The following is an 18,778-nucleotide window of genomic DNA, read 5'->3' on the forward strand; positions in this document are numbered from 1 at the left end:
CGGGAGAAGAGGGATTCTGAAGACAGCAGAGGATACATGGTAAATAAGTAGGCTGAGGCCTGGGGAAAATTCCAAGAGATGTGGCCATCTGGTCATTTATGAAATATTGCCAGTCTCCTGACGAGACTGCCATTCCTCGAAGGCAGGGACTGGGTCATAGTCATCTCTGGCTCCCCAAGGGCTATTCCAGCACCTATTCATGCCAAAAACTCACATTCCTCAAATATTTTTAGCACCATGGTGGACTGCATAATGCATCCCCCCAGAGTTCCAAAGATGTCCATGTCCTAGTCCCCAGAACCTATGAATATGTTGCCTTGTATGGCAGAAAGGACTTTGCAGATATGATTGAGTTAAGGACTTTTTTTTTTTTTTGAGACAGTCTTGCTCTGTCGCCCAGGCTGGAGTGCAATGGTGTGATCTCGGATCACTGCAACCTCTGCCTCCCGGGTTCAAGTGATTCTCCCTCCTCAGCCTCCTGAGTAGCTGGGATTATAGGCACGCGCCACCACTCCTGGCTAATTTGTTGTATTTTTAGTAGAGACGAGGTTTCACCATGTTGGCTAGGCTGGTCTCAAACTCTTGACTTCAGGTGATCCACCCACCTCGGCCTCCCAAACTGCTAAGATTATAGGCGTGAGCCACTGTGACTGGCCGTGTTAAGGATCTTGAGATGGCGTGATTATTCCTGTTTATCTGGGTGGGCCCAGTGTAATCACATATAATCTTATAGAGGCAGGAATGTCAAAGGCAGGGAAGGCAATGTGACAACAGAAGCGGTAGGACAGGAAAGACGTTTGAAGATGCTTCCATGCTGGCTTTGAGGGACCATGATGAGTCAAGGAATGCAGGCAGCCCCCAGAAGTTGGCAAAGAGAAAGGAAACAAACTCTGTAGAGCTTCTAAGAGGAACCAACCCTGCTGACAACTTGACTTTAAACCAGTGAGACTGGCCAGGCGCAGTGGCTTATGCCTGTAATCCCTGAACTTTGGGAGGCCTAAGGTGGGCGGATCACTTGAGGTGAGGAGTTTGAGACTAGCCTGGGCAACATGGCGAAACCTTGTCTCTACCAAAAATACAAAAAGTTAGCCAAGTGTGGCATGAGCCTGTAGTCTCAGCTACTTGGGAGGCTGAGGTGGGAGGATTGCTTGAGCCTGGGAAGCAGAGGCTGCAGTGAGCCGAGGTCGAGCCACTACACTGCAGCCTGGGTGAGAAAGCGAGATCCTGTCTCAAAAACAAAACAAAACAAAAACAAAACCTAAAAACCCCAAAACAACCAAACAAGTGAAAAAGCCACTGAGACTGATATTGGACTTTTGAACTCCAGAACCGTGAGAGAATAAATTTGGCCGGCCGTGGTGGCTAACGCCTGTAATCCCAGCACTTTGGGAGGCCAAGGCGGGTGGATCGCCTGAGGTCAGGAATTTGAGACCAGCCTGACCAATATGGTGAAACCATGTCTCTACTAAAAATACAAAAAAACAATTAGCTGGGCGTAGTGGCCTGTGCCTGTAGTCCCAGCTACTTAGGAGGCTGAGACAGGAGAATCACTTGAAGCTGGGAGGTGGAGGTTGCAGTGAGCCGAGATCACACCACTGCACTCCAGCCTGGGCCACAGAGTGAGACTCCATCTCAAAAAAAAAAAAAAAAAAGGGCAGAATAAATTTGTGTTGTTTTAAGCCACTGAAGTCTGGGGTGATTTTTACCATAGGAAACTCAGGGATTTAATATAGCAGTAGGTGCTTTATATATATAAGTACCTACTAGTGAGGGAGATTTAGGAGAATCCACATGACCTGGTAGTTGACAGATGTGGTAGGCAGGATAAGAGTCAGGGTTAGGGTCAGGGTCAGGCAAATCTGTCCCAAACACCCACTCCTCTGAACCTCTCTACAGGCAAGTCACACACTCTAGCTGGGATCAGTTTTTCCTGTGCTTAAATCTTTTTTTTTTTTTAGGCGGAGTTTCACTCTTGTTGCCCAGGCTGGAGAGCAACTGCGCGATCTCAGCTCACTACAATCTCTGCCTTCCGAGTTCAAGTGATTCTCCTGCCTCAGCCTCCCGAGTAGCTGGGACTACAGGCACGCACCACCATGCCTGGTTAATTTTTTGTATTTTTAGTAGAGACAGAGTTTCTCCATGTTGGTCAGGCTGGTCTCACACTCCCGACCTCAAGCGATCCACCCACCTCGGCCTCCCAAAGTGCTGGGATTACAGGCATGACCCACTGCGCCCAGCCAAATCTTTTTTTTTTTTTTTTTTTTGCTTTGAGACGGAGTCTTGCTCTGCTGCCCAGGCTGGAGTGCAGTAGTGTGATCTCAGTTCACTGCAACCTCCACCTCCCAGTCTCGTGTGATTCTCATGCCTCAGCCTCCCAAGTAGCTGGGATTATTTATAGGCACATGTCATCACACCCAGCTAATTTTTTTTTTTTTTTTTTTTTTTGAGATGGATTCTTGCTCTGTTGTCTAGGCTGGAGTGCAGTGGCACGATCTCGGCTCACTGAAACCTCCGCCTTCTGGGTTCAAGCAATTCTTCTGCCTCAGCCTCCTGAGTTGCTGGGATTACAGGAACACGCCACAATGCCCGGCTAATTTATTTGTATTTTTAGAAGAGATGGGGTTTCACCATGTTGGCCAGGCTGGTCCTGAACTCCTGACCTCAGGTGATCCACCCACCTCGGCCTCCCAAAGTGCTGGGATTACCGGTGTGAGCCACCGTGCCTGGCCCCTGTATTCAAATCTTCATCTTCCTGACCAGATTCTAAGTTCCCAGGGGATGGGCGCTGAGTCTCAAATTTCCTTGCCTCTCCCTATTGCAACAGAACAGCTGCCTGCATCCAACAGTCTTTCATAATGCCTGATGAATGAATGAGTAGATGAATGAATGAGAGGAAACAGAGCAGGAAAACATCCTACCAAGGCTTCAAGATCTGAATTTCATATTAAGGTACTCCCACTGGGCACAACGTGTTAGCTTAGCACTACATGCATTTATGAAGTAGCCTATGGGGACACAGAGGGAAACCTTATCTATTCCTGCCTAATAGAGATGATACCCATAGGTCAAAACAAGGTGCTAGAGGGGAAACTGACATTTACTTGAGGCATGCTATGCACTGGGCCTGTCATAGCTATATTGTCATTTTGGTCTCACACTGTCTCTGGGTAGGAGTGCAGTGGTGCAATCTTGGCTCACTGCAACCTCCACCTCCCAGGTTCATGTGATTCTTGTGCCTCAGCCTCCTGAGTAGCTGGGACTACAGGCACCCACCACCACACCCGGCTACCTTTTGTCTTTTTTTTTTTTATTTAATTTTTTTTGAGATGGAGTCTTGCACTTTTGCTAGGCTGGAGTGCAGTGGCATGATCTGGGCTCACTGCAACCTCTGCCTCCTGGGTTCCAGTGATTCTCCTGCCTCAGCCCCCTGAGTAGCTGGGACTACAGGCACGCGCCAGCAGGCCCAGCTAATTTTTGTATTTTTAGTAGAGATGGGGTTTCCCCATGTTGGTCAGGATGGTCTCCATCTCTTGACCTCGTTATCTGCCCACCTCGGCCTCCCAAAGTGCTGGGATTACAGGCATGAGCCACAGCACCCTGCCTAAGTTTTGTCTTTTTTAGTAGAGATGGTGTTTCACCATGTTGGCACTGCTGGTCTCGAACTCCTAACCTCGGGTTATCCGCCCACCTCGGCCTCCCAAAGTGCTGGGATTACAGGCGTGAGCCACTGCGTCCGGCTCCAAGAGTTCTTTTCCCTTGTTTTGACAGTTGAGAAAACTGAAGCTTAGAAAGTTGGCCGGGCACAGTGGCTCATGCATGTAATCCTAGCACTTTGGAAGGCCAAGGTGGGAGGATAACGAGGTCAGGAGTTTTATACCAGCCTGGCCAACATGGTGAAACTGTCTCTACTAAAAATACAAAAATTAGCCGGGCGTGGTGGTAGGCGCCTGTAATCCCAGCTACTCGGGAGGCTGAGGCAGGAGAATTGCTTGAACCCAGGAGGTGGAGGTTGCGATCAGCCGAGATTGCACTCCAGCCTGAACGACAGAGCGAGACTCCCTCTCAAAAAATGAAGACGAAAAAAGAAAAAAGAAAGTCTGGGTAGCCTGAGGAACTGCCCAGAGTTCTGCAGCTGTGAAGCTAGAGGGCTCAAACCCATGGCTATTTGATTCCTGGAACAATGATCTTTGTGCTATCTCTATTTCCCCAGCCAGGTTTCTCCTTTGCAAAAAAGAATCCTCCAGGCACCTAGTTATGGGATCACACACTCCCAGAAATTCCCATTCAGAGCAACACCATTCCCATTTGAATGCTGCCACTGAAAGGATCTGTCTAGATGTCCCAGGAGAGGGTGACGCACTTGCTGCTATTTAAAGACCTGCCTCCCAAATCTGGCCCCTCTCCTCTAGTCCCCGTACCTTTGTGAGCTTCTTGGTCCCCGTCTTCAGGGCTATGGGCAGCAGCAGTGCCAACTCTTGCAGCTTGCTAGTGTGGTTTTTCCTCTGCTTCTTGTTTGGGGACAGGAGCTGGTTTTGGTTCCTCTGATTCCTGTTTGGGGACAGGAGCTGGTTTTGGTTAGGACATCCAAAACTGAATTCCACATCCAACCCGCAAACCTCCTGTCTATGTTACTAATTTTAGGGCCGCCTGCACCCCACCCTGGACACCCAAGACAGAATCCCAGGCATCACCTGTACTTGTTACTTTCCCTTAGCCCTTATCATCAGTCAGTCACCAAATCTTACCCACTCCTCTTCAGTCGCCTTCTCTTTAACCCCACAGCCCTGCCCTAGTCCATGTGTTAACATCCTGATAGTTCACTCAACCCTGCCATTTGGCCTCTTCCATCCCTACTCTCTGCTAGAGTCAGGGTGACCTTTCTGAAACACAAATCTGACCATGTCACTCTCTTGCTTCAAACCTCTCCATGCCATCCCATTGTTAAGGATCAAGTTTAAGTTCCTAATGTGGGGTGGGTGCAGTGGTTGATGCCTGTAATCTCAGCACTTTGGGAGGCTGAGGCAGGCGAATCCCTTGAACCCGGAAGGTGGAGGTTGCAGTAAGCCAAGATTGCGTCACTGCACTCCAGCCTGGGAGACAAAGTGAGACTCCATCTCAAAAAAAAAAAAAAATAATAAAAAATACAAAAATTAGCCAGGTGTGGTGGCAGGCACCTGTAATCCCAGCTACTGGGGAGCCTGAGGCAGGAGAATCTCTTGAGCCCGGGAGGTGGAGGTTGCAGTGAGCTGAGATCACACCACTGCACTCCAGCCTGGGCGACAGAGTGAGACTCTATCTCAAAAAAGAAAAGTTCCTAATGTGGCTTATTTGCATCCTGCCCCAGCTGACCATTCTGGTGTCCTCTTTTGCTTCTTTGTCTCTCTCCCATCAACTGATCGTCATTCCACAGGATGGGTGAGGTAGCTCTGCTAAGGTCCCCTCGCCCCGGTGCTCACACACCTCTGATCACTTCACCAGGCTGTCACCTGTGTCGAGGGTACCAATGTACCCCTAGCACCTAGAACAGGGTCTGGCATATTGTGATTACTCACTGTGTATTTGCTAAGTGAATTAATAAATAAGGACATGAAATAAGTTGTCTCGGCTGGGCGTGGTGGCTCACGACTGTAATCCTAGCATTTGGGGAGGCTGAGGTGGGTGGATCACTTGAGCTCAGAAGCTCGAGACCATCCTGGCCAACATGGTGAAACCCCCTCTCTACTAAAAATACAAAAAATTCCCCGGGCATGGTGGTGGGAGCCTGTAATCCCAGCTACTTGGGAGGCTGAGACAGGAGAATCGCTGGCTGGCTAATTTTTTTTATTTTTTGTAGAAGTGTGCTCCACCAGCTGGGTGCGGTGGTTCACGCCTGTAATCCCAGCAGTTTGGGAGGCCGAGGTACACAAATCACAAGGTCAGGAGTTCGAGACCAGCCTGGCCAAAATGGTGAAACCCCATCTCTACTGAAAATACAAAAATTAGACCAGGCGTGGTGGCGGGCACCTGTAGTCCCAGCTACTCGGGAGGCTGAGGCAGGGGAACAGCTTGAATCCAGGAGACAGAGATTTCAGTGAGCCGAGATCGCGCCACTGCACTCCAGCCCGGGCGACAGAGTGAGACTCCATCTCAAAAAAAAGAAAAAAAAAAAAAAGTAGTGCACTCCACCATGCCGGTGGCGTGTGCCTATAGTCCCAGCTACTTGGGGGGCTGAGGCAGGAGGATCACTTGAGCCACGGAGGTTGAGGTTGCAGTGAGCCGTGATCACTCCATTATCCTCTAGTCTGGGTGAAAGAATGAGATCCTGTCTTGAAAAATAAAACAAAAAACACCAAGAACAAATACAGCCCCTTCTTCTGGAAATTACAGTACAGTTGGAGCTAAAGTAATTAATCAAATTGTCACACAAACAAAACTGCAAGTAAGACCAGAAAAAGCTACATAATTTACTGGGTTCAGGGGCCATTGTAAACGAAAATGTGGAGCCTCTTGTTCAAAAATTGAGAATTTCAAAATGGTGAGAGCAGGTCAGGTGAGGTGGCTCATGCCTGCAATCTCAGCACTTTGGGAGGCCGAGGCAGGCAGATCACCTGAGGTCAGGAGTGTGAGACCAGCCTGACCAACATGAAGAAACCCTGTCTCTACTAAAAATACACAATTAGCCAGGCATGGTGGCACATTCCTGTAATCCCAGCTACTAGGGAGGCTGAGGCAGAAGAATAGCTTGAACCTGGGAGGCGGAGGTTGCAGTGAGCAGAGATCGTGCCATTGCATTCCAGCCTGGGCAACAAGAGCAAAACTCCGTGTCAAAAACAAAACAAAACAAAACAAAAAGATGGTGAGAGCAGAGCATCAAACCAAACATTGGACCATCCTAAGCACAGGGCCTATGTGACTGCCCAGGTCACATGTCTATGAAGCTGGCCATGATAAAGAAAAAAGTGTTGCTTGGCGTTATAGAAGCTTGTAAAAGGAGGCCAGGCATGGTGGCTCACACCTGTCATCCCAGCACTTTGGGAGGCTGAGGTAGGCTGATCACTTGAGGTCAGGAGTTCAAGACCAGCCTGGCCAGCATGGCAAAACCCCATCTCTACTAAAAATACAAAAATTAGCTGGACATGGTAGCACGTGCCTATAATCCCAGCTACTTGGGAGGCTGAGGCACGAGAATTGCTTGAACCTGAGAGGCGGAGGCTGCAGTGAGCTGAGATTGTGGGCGACAGAGCCAGACTCTGTCTCAAAAAAAAAAAAAAAAAGTAAAAATAAGAAGCTTGTAAAAGGAAATTGATCTGAATGCTAAGTGGCAAGTGCGGTGTCACCAATACATGAAGAGGCCGTGCTTTGCTTTTGACTGAGTGTGGTGGCTCACATCTGTAATCCCAGCACTTTGGGAGGCCAAGGTGGGAGGATCACTTGAGCCCAGGAGTTCAAGACCAGCCTGAGCAAAAAAGTGAGACCTCGCCTTTACGAAAAAATAAAAAGCTGGCCAGGCATGGTGGCTCATACCTGTAATCCCAGCACTTTGGGAAGCTGAAGTGGGCAGATCACTTGAGCCCAGGAGTTCAAGGCCAGCCTGGCCAACATGGCAAACCCGTTTCTACTAAAAATACAAAAATCAGCCAAGTGTGGTGGCGAGCGCCTGTAATCCCAGCTACTCGGGAGGCTGAGGCAGGAGAATTGCTTGAGCCTAGGAGACACAGGTTGCAGTGAGCCGAGATCGCACCACTGCACTCCAAACTGGGCAACAGAACAAAACTCTGTCTCAAAAAAAGAAAAAAAAATCACTCATGAGTCCCCAAGTTACCTCCTGGTAGAAACCATAACTTCGAGCCAAGGGGGTGTTAGGGTTCTATACTTCGAGATAAACTGAGTAGGCTGAGCTTAAACTCCTGTCTAGCCCTGATAAATATATATATATTTATATCGATAAATATATATATATTTATATCTATAAATATATATAAACGTATAAATATATTTATATAAATATATAAAAATATATATAAATGTATAAATAAACTGTGTATTTGCTAAGTGAATTAATAAATAAGGACATGAAATAAGTTGTCTCGGCTGGGCGTGGTGGCTCACACCTGTAATCTCAGCACTTTGGAGGCCGAGGCAGGTTGACCCCTTGAGCCCAGGAGTTTGAGTCCAGACTGGGCAACATAGTGAGACCCTGCCTCTACAAAAAACTTTTAAAAATAAATTTTAAGCTGGGCACGGTGGTTCACGCCTATAATCCCAGCACTTTGGGAGGCCGAGGCAGGTGGATCACCTGAGGTCAGGAGTTCAAGACCAGCCTGATCAACATGGTGAAATCTTGTCTCTACTAAAAATACAAAAATTAGCCAAGTATCTGGCCGGGCGCAGTGGCTCACGCTTGTAATCCCAGCACTTTGGGAGGCCGAGGCGGGCGGATCACGAGGTCAGGAGATCGAGACCACAGTGAAACCCTGTCTCTACCAAAAATACAAAAAATTAGCTGGGTGTGGTGGCGGGCACCTGTAGTCCCAGCTACTCGGAGAGGCTGAGGCAGGAGAATGGCGTGAACCTGGGAGGCGGAGCTTGCAGTGAGCCGAGACTGCGCCACTGCACTCCAGCCTGGGTGACAGAGCAAGACTCCGTCTCAAAAAAAAAAAAAAAAAAATTTAGCCAAGTATGGTGGCGGGTGCCTGTAATCTCAGCTACTTGGGAGGCTGAGGCAGGAGAATCACGTGAACCCAGGAGGTGGAGGTTGCAGTTAGCAACCGAGATCGCGCCATTGCACTTCAGCCTGGGCAACAAGAGCAAAAGCTCTGTCTCAAAAAATAAATAAATAAAAAATAAATAAAATAAAGTAAATTTTAAAATTAAATTTTTTTTGGAGACGGGGTCTCTCTATATTCTACAGGCTGTGAAATCTTATTTCTTTCATTATTTATTTATTAATTATAAATGTGAACTCCATGAGGGCAAGAATTGGTTGGTTGGTTGGTGGGTTGATTTGTTTTTGAGGCAGAGTCTTGCTCTGTTGCCCAGGCTGGAGTGCAGTGGCAGGCTCTTGGCTCACCGCAACCTCCACCTCCTGGGCTAGAGTGATTCTGCTACCTCAGCCTCCCAAGTAGCTGAGATTACAGGCACACGCCACAGGGCAAGAATTTTTGTCTTATTTATTGCTATGTCCCAGGCCGATTTATCCATAAAATGCAGAAAGCACAGTACTTGGAACCCATGATACTTTTAGGGTCTCATGAAAATATTCTAATTCCTTTTAAATTAAAACAAAAAATAAATATCACCTCATCTGTAGTATACATGTCTTCATATCAATACTATCATAAACCACAATTGTTTATATATATATATATATATATATATATTTTTTTTTTTTTTCCCCCAAGACAGAGTCTCACTCTTGCTGTCCAGGCTGGAATGCAGTGGCACGATCTCGGCTCACTGAAACCTCCGCCTCCCGGATTCAAGCAATTCTCCTGCATCAGCAACCCAAGCAGCTGGGATTGAAGGTGCCCGCCACCACGCCTCCTAATTTTTGTATTTTTAGTAGAGACAGGGTTTCACAATGTTGGGCACACTGGTCTCGAACTCCTGACCTCGTGATCCACCCGCCTTGGCCTCCCAAAGTGCTGGGATTACAGGCGTGAGCCACTGCACCCAGTGTTAATATTTTTCTATGGAGGAAGGGGATCAAGAAGGCAAAATTGTATAGGGCCCACAGAAGCCATAATGCTGCCCTGGTTATATCCCTTAAGTCCTGGAATAATGCTTAACACTTAGTGGGTGCTCAATAAAAAATTATTGAATTAATGAATACTGAGAGGTCTGGGGATATCATCTCAGACTTCTGAAGTGGCATATGAACCTAATTCTCAAGTTTCCTTTTCCCTGAGCTAATCAACCTGAACATACCCTACTTAATTATTATTGTTATTATTATTATTGAGATGGAGTCTCACCTTGTTGTCCAGGCTGGAGTGCAGTGGCACGATCTCAGCTCACTGCAACCTCTGTCTCCTGGGTTCAAGCGATTCTCCTGCCTCAGCCTCCTGAGTAGCTGAGATTACAGGCATGTGCCACCACACCTGGCTAATTTTTTTGTATTTTTAGTAGAGACGGGGTTTCACCATGTCGGCCAGGATGATCTCAATTTCCTGACCTCGTGATCCGCCCGCCTTGGCCTCCCAAAGTGCCAGAATTACAGGCGTGAGCCACCGTGCCCGGCCTTCATTTGTTTTCTTTATTTATTTATTTTTGAGACACAGTTTCACTCTTTTTGCCCAGGCTGGAGTGCAATGGCATGATCTTGGCTCACTGCAACCTCCGCCTCCCAGGTTCAAGCGATTCTCCTACCTCAGCCTCCCAAGTAGCTAGGATTACAGGCGCCTGCCACCATGTCCGGCTTTTTTTGTATTTTTAGTAGAGATGGGGTTTCACCATGTTGGCCAGGGTGATCTCGATCTCTCGACCTCGTGATCCGCCCACCTCAGCCTCCCAAAGTGCTGGGATTACAGGCGTGAGCCACCGCGCCAGGCCATTCGTTTTAATAGTGTGTAGGGATGTAAGAGTCAGAGCTGCCCCAAAGCGGAACAAAGTAGGGGAGAGTCCTGGGAGGTGGCATAAAGGTTGATATATAAGCTCCAGTTTTTGAAGCAGAAAGACTGGGATTCAAATCCTAGTTCCGCCACTTGCTGTGTGATTTTGGGCAACTGCTTTAACTTCTCTGTGCCTGTTTCTTCCTCCTTTACAAAATGGAGGTGGCTAGGAAAACCTTGATCTTGTCTGGAAGGTGTTTCATATAGTGCCTGGTACACAGGGAGTGTTCATGAAATGTTAGTTCAAGAAAGCGTGTGGGGCCGGGTGCGGTGGCTCATGCCTGCATCCCAGCACCTTGGGAGGCCGAGGTGGGCAGATCACCTGAGGTCAGGAGTTCAAGACCAGCCTGACTAACATGGTGAAACCCCGTTTCTACTAAAAATACAAAAAATTAGCTGGCTGTGGTGGCATGCGCTTGTAATCCCAGCTACTCAGGAGGTTGAGGCAGGAGAATCACTTGAACCCTGGAGGCGGAGGTTGCAGTGAGCCGAGATTGTGCCATTGCACTCCAGCTTGGGCAACAAGAGCAAAGCTCCATCTCAAAAAAAAAAAAAAAAAAGAAAGCGTGTGTGTAGAGTCATCTGTCAGAATGATTTTAGGGGTAAGAGGTGTTTAAGAATGGGCTATGTTTTTGCTTGACCAACATCCAATCCCCCCTTTTCTGTTAACAGTACCTTAATTTTCCTTTGAGCAACCATTTCTCCTCCATTCTCAGTCCATGTGGTTCAGAGGGGCTGACCTTATCTTCCCCTTCCACTAGGGAGCACAAAACCAAGGTCCTGCCAAGAATAGTCACAGTGATTGGTTCAAGGTTGGAGTGGTAATCCTAGGTTTGGCCAATCAGAGTCAATCAATCTTAGAAAGAGGCTTTCTCTTCTGGGTATATGGAGTTGGCAAGATATGGACCTGGAACTGCTGGGAACCATCTTGCCCTTCCAAAGGGACAACCTGCAGCTGGGCACAATGACTCACGCCTGTAATCCCAGCACTTTGGGAGGTCGAGACAGGCAGATCACTTGAGGTCAGGAGTTCGAGACCAGCCTGACCAACATGGTGAAACCCCGTTTTCACTAAAACTACAAGAAAATTAGCCAGGCCTGGTAGCACATGTCTGTAATCTCAGCTACTCGGGAGGCTGAGGCAGGAGAATCCCTTGAACCCAGGAGGCAGAGGTTGCACTGAGCTATCAAGCCACTGCACTCCAGCCTGGGCGACAGAGTGAGACTCCATCTCAAACAAACAAACAATAAGATAAAATAAATAAATAAAGCAAAGGGAGAACCTGCTTGAGACAGAAGCCAAAACAGACAATACCAGAGCCAAGAGATGCAGATTCCTGGCAACATCATTTAACCTCCATCCTGGAACCAGCCAAGGCCGACATCCCTGAATTTTTTGTTTAAATGATCCAATAAATCCCTTTTTATGCTTAAGTCAGTTTTTGCTAGGTTTCTGTTCATTGCAACTAAGAGTCTTTATCAATGCAAGGACCCCCACATCTAGAAAGGGGGATGAAAGTATGAATTGTGGGCAAGTCTAAAATTCCAGGAGGAATGGGCAGCAGGATAGGCATTCTTCATTTTCGTCATGGTGCTTCTTCTGAGCATAGTATCTAGGTAGAGAACCTAAACAAAGCACACAGTCCTCGTCTTACAATGGTCGGACTTAACATTTTTCGACTTTATGATGGTGTGAAAGCCATACAAATTCAGTAGAAGCCATACTTCTCTTACTGTGCTGGGCAGCAACACTGGGCCACAGCTCCCAATCAGCTACACTTTTCTTTTCTTTTTTTAGACTGAGTCTTGCTCAGTTGCTGGAGTGCAGTGGCGCGATCTTGGCTCACTGCAACCTCCGCCTCCCAGGTTCAAGTGATTCTCCTGCTTCAGCCACCTGAGTAGCTGGGATTATAGGCAGTCACCACCATGCCTGGCTAATTTTTGTATCTTTAGTAGAGATGGGGTTTTGCCCTGTTGGCCAGGCTGGTCTCAAACTCCTGACCTCAAGTGATCAGCCCACCCTGGCTTCGCCAAGTGTTGGGATTACAGGCCTGAGCCATCAACCATGCATTTTTGACATAAAATATTTTCAATTTATGATGGGTTTATCAGGACATAACTCCATAGATGCTTAATTTTGGAGTTAATGAAGAGATAGTTGGATGGAAAGTCACTGAGGGAGATGGTAGAGGTTAACATGAACTTTGGCCTTATTTTTTCTTTATCCAGACTTTGGAGGGAGGGAGAAATCTGATCTAACCTCCAATCTGCTGTGAAAATCCCCTCTATAAGATTCATTACACTTGGTAGGTGCTTGATAGATGAATGAATGCGTGAATAAAAGAAAGGAAGTAAAGCCACCAGGCTCACGCCTGTAATCCCAGCACTTTTAGACCAGTGTAGGCAGCATAGTGAGACCCTGTCCAATATTTTTTTTTTTTTTTTTTTTTTTGAGACAGAGTTTCTCTCGTCGCCCAGGCTGGAGTGCAATGGCACGATCTCAGCTCACTGCAACCTCCGCCTTCTGGGTTCAAGCGATTCTCCTGTCTCAGCCTCCCAAGTAGCTGGGATTATACCATGCCCAGCTAATTTTTGTATTTTTAGTAGAGATGGAGTTTCACCACGTTGGCCAGGCTGGACTCAAACTCCTGGCCTCAGGTGATCCACCCACCTTGGCCTCCTAAAGTGCTGGGATTATAGGCGTGAGCCATCACACCTGGCCAATTTTTTTTTTTTTTAATTAGTTGAGCATAGTGGCGTGTGCCTGTGGTCCTGCATACTTGGGAGGCTGATGTGGGAGGACTGCTTCAGTCTGGGAGGTCAAAGCTGCAGTGAACTGTGATCCTGTCACTGCACTCCAGCCTGGGGAACAGAGCAAGACCCGGTCTAAAAAGAAAGAGCCAGGCGTGGTGGCTCATGCCTGTAACCCCAGCACTTTGGGAGGCTGGGTGGATCACGGGATCCCAGGAGTTTGAGACCAGCCTCCGCAACATGGCAAAAACCCATTTCTACGAAAAATACAAAAATTAGCCAGGCGTGGTGGTGCACACCTATGGTCCCAGCTACTCAGGGGGCTGAGGTGGGAAGATTGTTTAAGCCCAGAAGGTCGAGGCTGCAGTCAGCTGGGATTGCACCACTGCATTCCACATTCCAGCCTAGGTGACAGAGCAAGACCTTGTTTCAAAAAAAAAAAAAAAAAAAAAAAAGGAAAGAGGCCAGGCTTGGTGACTCACACCTGTAATCTCAGCACTTTGGGAGGCCGAGGTGGGTGAATCACCTGAGATCAGGAGTTCGAGACCAGCCTGAACAACATGGTGAAACCCTATCTCTACTAAAAATACAAAAATTGGCTGGGTGTGGTGGCATGCGCCTGTAGTCCCAGCTACTTGGGAGGCTGAGGCAGGAGAATCGCTTGAACCCGGGAGGCAGAGGTTGTAGAGAGCCGAGATCATGCCATTGCACTCCAGCCTAGGCAGCAAGAGTGAAACTCCATCTCAAAAAAAAAAAAAGGCTGGGCGCAGTGGCTCACGCCTGTAATCCCAGCATTTTGGGAGGCTGAGGTGGGAGGATCACGAGGTCAGGAGATTGAGACCATTCTGGCTAACATGGTGAAACCCCGTCTCTACTAAAAAAAATACAAAAAATTAGCCAGGCACGGTGGCGGGTGCCTGTAGTCCCAGCTACGCGGGAGGCTGAGGCAGGAGAATGGCGTGAATCCAGGAGGTGGAGCTTGCAGCGAGCCGAGATCGTGCCACTGCACTCCAGCGGGCAGATCTCGAGGTCAGGAGTCCAAGACCAGCCTGGCTAACACAGTGAAACCCTGTCTCTACTAAAAATACAAAAAAAATTTAGCTGAGCATGGTGGCAGGCACCTGTAATCCCAGCTACTTGGGAGGCTAAGGCAGGAGAATCGCTTGAGCCCGGGAGGCGGAGGTTGCAGTGAGCCAAGATCGCACCACTGCACTCTACAGCCTGGGCATCAGAGTTAGACTCTGTCTTAAAAGAAAAAGGAAAGAAAGAAAGACACTCAGAATGTCAGTTGGGCGTGGTGGCTTAGTAATTCCAGCACTTTGGGAGGATAAGACAGGAGGATCACTCGAGGCCAGAAGTTCAAGACAGGCCTGAGCAACATAGCAAGACCCTGTCACTACAACAAATAGAAAAACTGGCTGGGTGTGGTGGCGTGTGCCTGTAATCTTAGCTGTTCGGAAGGCTGAAGCAGGAGGATCAAGCCCAGGGTCAAACCCAGGAGTCCGAGGCTATAGTGAGCTATGATGCCACCATCACACTCTAGCGTGGGCAACAGGGTGAGACCCTAACTCTGAAAACAAACAAACTCAGAATGTCACAGGCTGCAAGGACCTTAGAAGTTATCTTTGCCCTAAAAATAAAAAAAGAAATGGGCCGGGCATGGTGGCTTACACCTGTAATCCCAGCACTTTGGGAGGCTGAGACAGGCAGATCATTTGAAGCCAGGAGTTGAAGACTAGCCTGGGGAAAATGGCAAAACCCTGTCTTTACAAAAAATACAAAAATTAGGCAGGCATCGAGACATGCGCCTGTAGTCCCAGCTACTCGGGAGGCTGAGGCAGGAGAAACACTTGAGTTCAGGAGGCGGAGGTTGCAGTGAGCTAGGATTGCACCACTGCACTCCAGCCTGGGCAACGGGAGGGAAACCCTGTCTCAAAAATAAATAAATAAATAAATAAATAAATAAGAAATGATCTTCGCCGATCACCTCAGAGTTCTCATCTGGAAAATGGTAAGCATCTTTGTACACACTTCCTCATGAGATTGTTGTATGGATCAACAGTTATCATACAAACAAAAGGTTTGGCAAAGAGTCTAGCAAACGGTAAATGCTAAGCAAATGGTTTTTTGTTTTTTTTTTTTTAGATGGAGTCTCGCTCTGTCACCCAGGCTGGAGTGCAGTGGTGTGATCTCGGCTCACTGCAAGCTCCACCTCCCGGATTCACGCCAATCTCCTGCCTCAGCCTCTCAAGTAGCTGGGACTACAGGCGCCTGCAACCGCGCCCGGCTAATTTTTTGTATTTTTAGTAGAGACAGGGTTTCACCGTGTTAGCCAGGATGGTCTCGATCTCCTGACCTCGTGATCCGCCCGCCTCGGCCTCCCAAAGTGCTGGGATTATAGGCGTGAGCCACGGCGCCCGGCCTGTTTTTGTTATTATTATTCAATGAGAGTGGCTGGGGTTATAAGGGAGATGGGGCAAGCCCTTACCTGTCACTGGGACCCAGTGAATTAGCTCTGGGCTGTTCAGAGGAACCCAAGTATCTGCTAGAACCAAACATCTGCAAAGAGAAAAAGAATGGATTAGTGACCTCTGGGATTGCAGGAAGGATGGGCAGGAACCCTGATGGGCACCCTTCATCTTCCCTATGATGCTCCTTTGAGCACCCAGAGATCCCAAAATAAGAGTCCCTAGCCCCAATAAATTATGGGCCCAGAGACCCAAATTAAACAGCTAAACCTTGGCCAGGAGTGGTAGCTCACGCCTGTAATCCCAGCATTCTGGGAGGCTGAGGCAGGCAAATCACTCGAGGTCAGGAGTTTGAGACCAGCCTGGCCAACATGGTGAAACCCCGTCTCTACTAAAAATACAAAAATTAGCCGGGCGTGGTGGTGTACAACTGTAATCCCAGCTACTCGGGAGGCTAAGGCAGGAGAATCACTTGAACCCGGGAGGCGGAGGTTGCAGTGAGCCAGGATTAAATCACTGTACTCCAGCCTGGACAACAGAGTGAGACGGTGTCTCAAAAAACAAAAACAAAAACAAACCCCTAAACCTCTAAATTCAAATCTGTGAATTCCAAATTGTAAATCTGGGCCTTAAATCATGATCCAGACTTAAAACTAAAACCAGCAAACCCCTAAACTTTGACCCCAGAACTTAGACGTTAATAGTGAGATGCCAGACTCTGAAACAGAGACTACCAGGCCTCAAAAGTGTGGCTTCAGACCTACAGACTGTGATTTTAAGACACTAAAACCGGCCGGGGGTGGTGGCTCATGCCTGTAATCTCAGCACTTTGGGAGGCCAAGGCAGGTGGATCACTTGAGGTCAGGAATTCGAGACCAGCCTGGCCAACATGGTGAAACCCATCTCTACTGAAAATACAAAAATTAGCTGTGTGTGGTGGCACACGCTTGTAGTCCCAGCTACCTGGGAGGCTGAGACAGGAGAATCACTTGAACCTGGGAGGCAGAGGCTGCAGTTAGCTGAGATTGCACCATTGCACTCCAGCCTGGGTGAGATAGGGAGACTCTGTCTCAAAAAAAAAAAAAAAAAAAAAAAGACACTAAAACTAATACTTTAGAGTCCCAAAATGAGGACCTAAATCCTCACTTTGGAGCCCTCCCAAAGCCAGGCACAGTGGCTCAGGCCTGTAATCCTAGCACTTTGGGAGGCCAAGGCGGGAGGATTGCTTGATCTCAGGAGTTTGAGACCAGCCTGGCAATATGACAAAACTCCACCTCTACAAAAAAAAAAAAAATTACCTGGGTATAGTGGCACATGCTTGTAGTCCCAGCTACTTGGGAGGCTGAGGTGAGGGGATGGTTTGAGCTCAGCAAGTCAAGGCTGCAGTGAGCTAAAATCACACCACTGCACTCCAGCCTGGGTGACAAAGTGAGACCTTGTCTCAAAAACAAAAAAAAAGGAGCCCTCCCAAACCTACAAACCCTAAATTCTAATACTGAGATACCCCAGACCCTCAAACTGTCAACTTCTGATCTTCAAATATGATCTTTTTTTTTTTTTGAGACGGAGTCTCGCTCTGTGGCCCAGGCTGGAGTGCAGTGGCACAATCTCGGCTCACTGCAAGCTCCACCTCCCGGGTTCATGCCATTCTCCTGCCTCAGCCTCTCCGAGTAGCTGGGACTACAGGCGCCCGCCACCACGCCCGGCTAATTTTTTGTATTTTTAGTAGAGACGGGGTTTCACCGTGGTCTCGATCTCCTGACCTCGTGATCTGCCTGCCTCAGCCTCCCAAAGTGCTGGGATTACAAGCGTGAGCCACCGCGCCCGGCCCAAATATGATCTTAATACTAAGATTACAGACCTCAAGCTGTTAACACTATGAACCTATATCCTAAGAAATCCAGGCTCCTACGAAACAAACCTCACTCCTCCAGATTGACCTCTTAGACGCCCAAACTGTCCCTCAAATTGTGGCCCCAACCCTAAAACTGAGATCTCGAATGTGGGTCCTACTCTGAAACCCCAGACCCTAAAACTGGAACTCCCGTACTCAATGTGGGCACTCCAGGCCCTAAAACGTGCTTCTAAAGACTTGAATTGCGACTCCAGATTCTAAAGCTTCATACTCTACATTGGGATTTAGGCCCTAAATCTATACTGAGGCTTCAGTTGCCCCAAATCAGGCTCCAGACTCTCAAAATGTTACATCGTAACTCAGAACTAAGACTTCCAGATCCCCAAATTGGGATCTCTGGATTCCAAGGAGAAAGCTTCCAGTCACAAAACCCAAGCTCTTCAGATTCCAGAACTAGTCACCCCTAGACACAAATCCCGAGATCCCAGATGGGAACTCGAGAGCCCGGATCCCCAACACAAACAGAGTCTTCCGTTCCTCAAATTCAAACCTGGACCCCCGGCTTCAAACCCAAATTCCGTCGCCCGTGGCCCTGCACTCAGAGCATGTTCTATTCCCCTGAGCCCCTCTGGGGGAGGCTCCTGTGGGGATCCCGGGTTCCCCTAAGCCCAGCTAGTGCTGGGGTTGGCCCCCTGCCCCGCGCCCCATTCCCCTTGGCCTTCAGCACCCGCCTCAGGGCGTGCAAAATGGCGTGAGGCTGCCCCCGCCGTTCTGGTTTCTCCGGGCCCCACTCTAGAGAGCCCGATCAGACACCGTCTCGCGCGGGTCCCGGGAAGCCGGCAGTGCGCGCGGGGATCCCAGACGGTCTCGGACACCACGTTCCCAACCGGGCTTGGGGTTGGGTGCGAATCCTCCCAGCGCGAGGATCCTGCGCAAGGCGTGAGGCGCAGAGCAAGAGTGCGTTCCTGAGGCCAGGCCACGCCCCCACCAGTTCCAGCCAAGGTGTGCTGGGCACGAGACGCCGGGGTTGAAAGGGCAGGGTGCAAGTGGCCGTGCGCACGCGCGCCTCAGGAAGGGCCCCGTCGTCTTGCACAACGTGAGTTCGGCCTCGAGCC

The 18,778-nt window shown here is 48.6% G+C and overlaps 1 protein-coding gene across 2 annotated transcripts in view; it reads right to left on the reverse strand.

Annotated features, from left to right (window-relative positions):
* MEIOSIN (meiosis initiator) overlaps positions 1-18,622 on the reverse strand; it is a 39,822-nt gene extending 21,200 nt beyond the window's left edge. Inside the window, exons 1-4 of one of the 2 annotated variants that reach the window (XM_055251058.2) lie at positions 18,395-18,622; positions 15,829-15,899; positions 11,265-11,369; positions 4,419-4,548 (exon numbers count right to left, since the gene is read on the reverse strand). In XM_055251058.2, the coding sequence (XP_055107033.1) occupies positions 4,419-4,548; positions 11,265-11,369; positions 15,829-15,899 (306 nt within the window). In that variant the 5' untranslated portion in view covers positions 18,395-18,622. Of the gene's footprint in view, positions 1-4,418; positions 4,549-11,264; positions 11,370-11,904; positions 11,985-15,828; positions 15,900-18,394 lie in introns of those variants that run through there. The other variant, XM_055251059.2, reaches the window with a different exon arrangement.
* Between the last annotated feature and the right edge of the window lie 156 nt (positions 18,623-18,778).

The sequence above is a fragment of the Symphalangus syndactylus genome, chromosome 17, assembly GCF_028878055.3.
Source record: "Symphalangus syndactylus isolate Jambi chromosome 17, NHGRI_mSymSyn1-v2.1_pri, whole genome shotgun sequence".
Lineage (NCBI taxonomy): Eukaryota > Metazoa > Chordata > Mammalia > Primates > Hylobatidae > Symphalangus > Symphalangus syndactylus.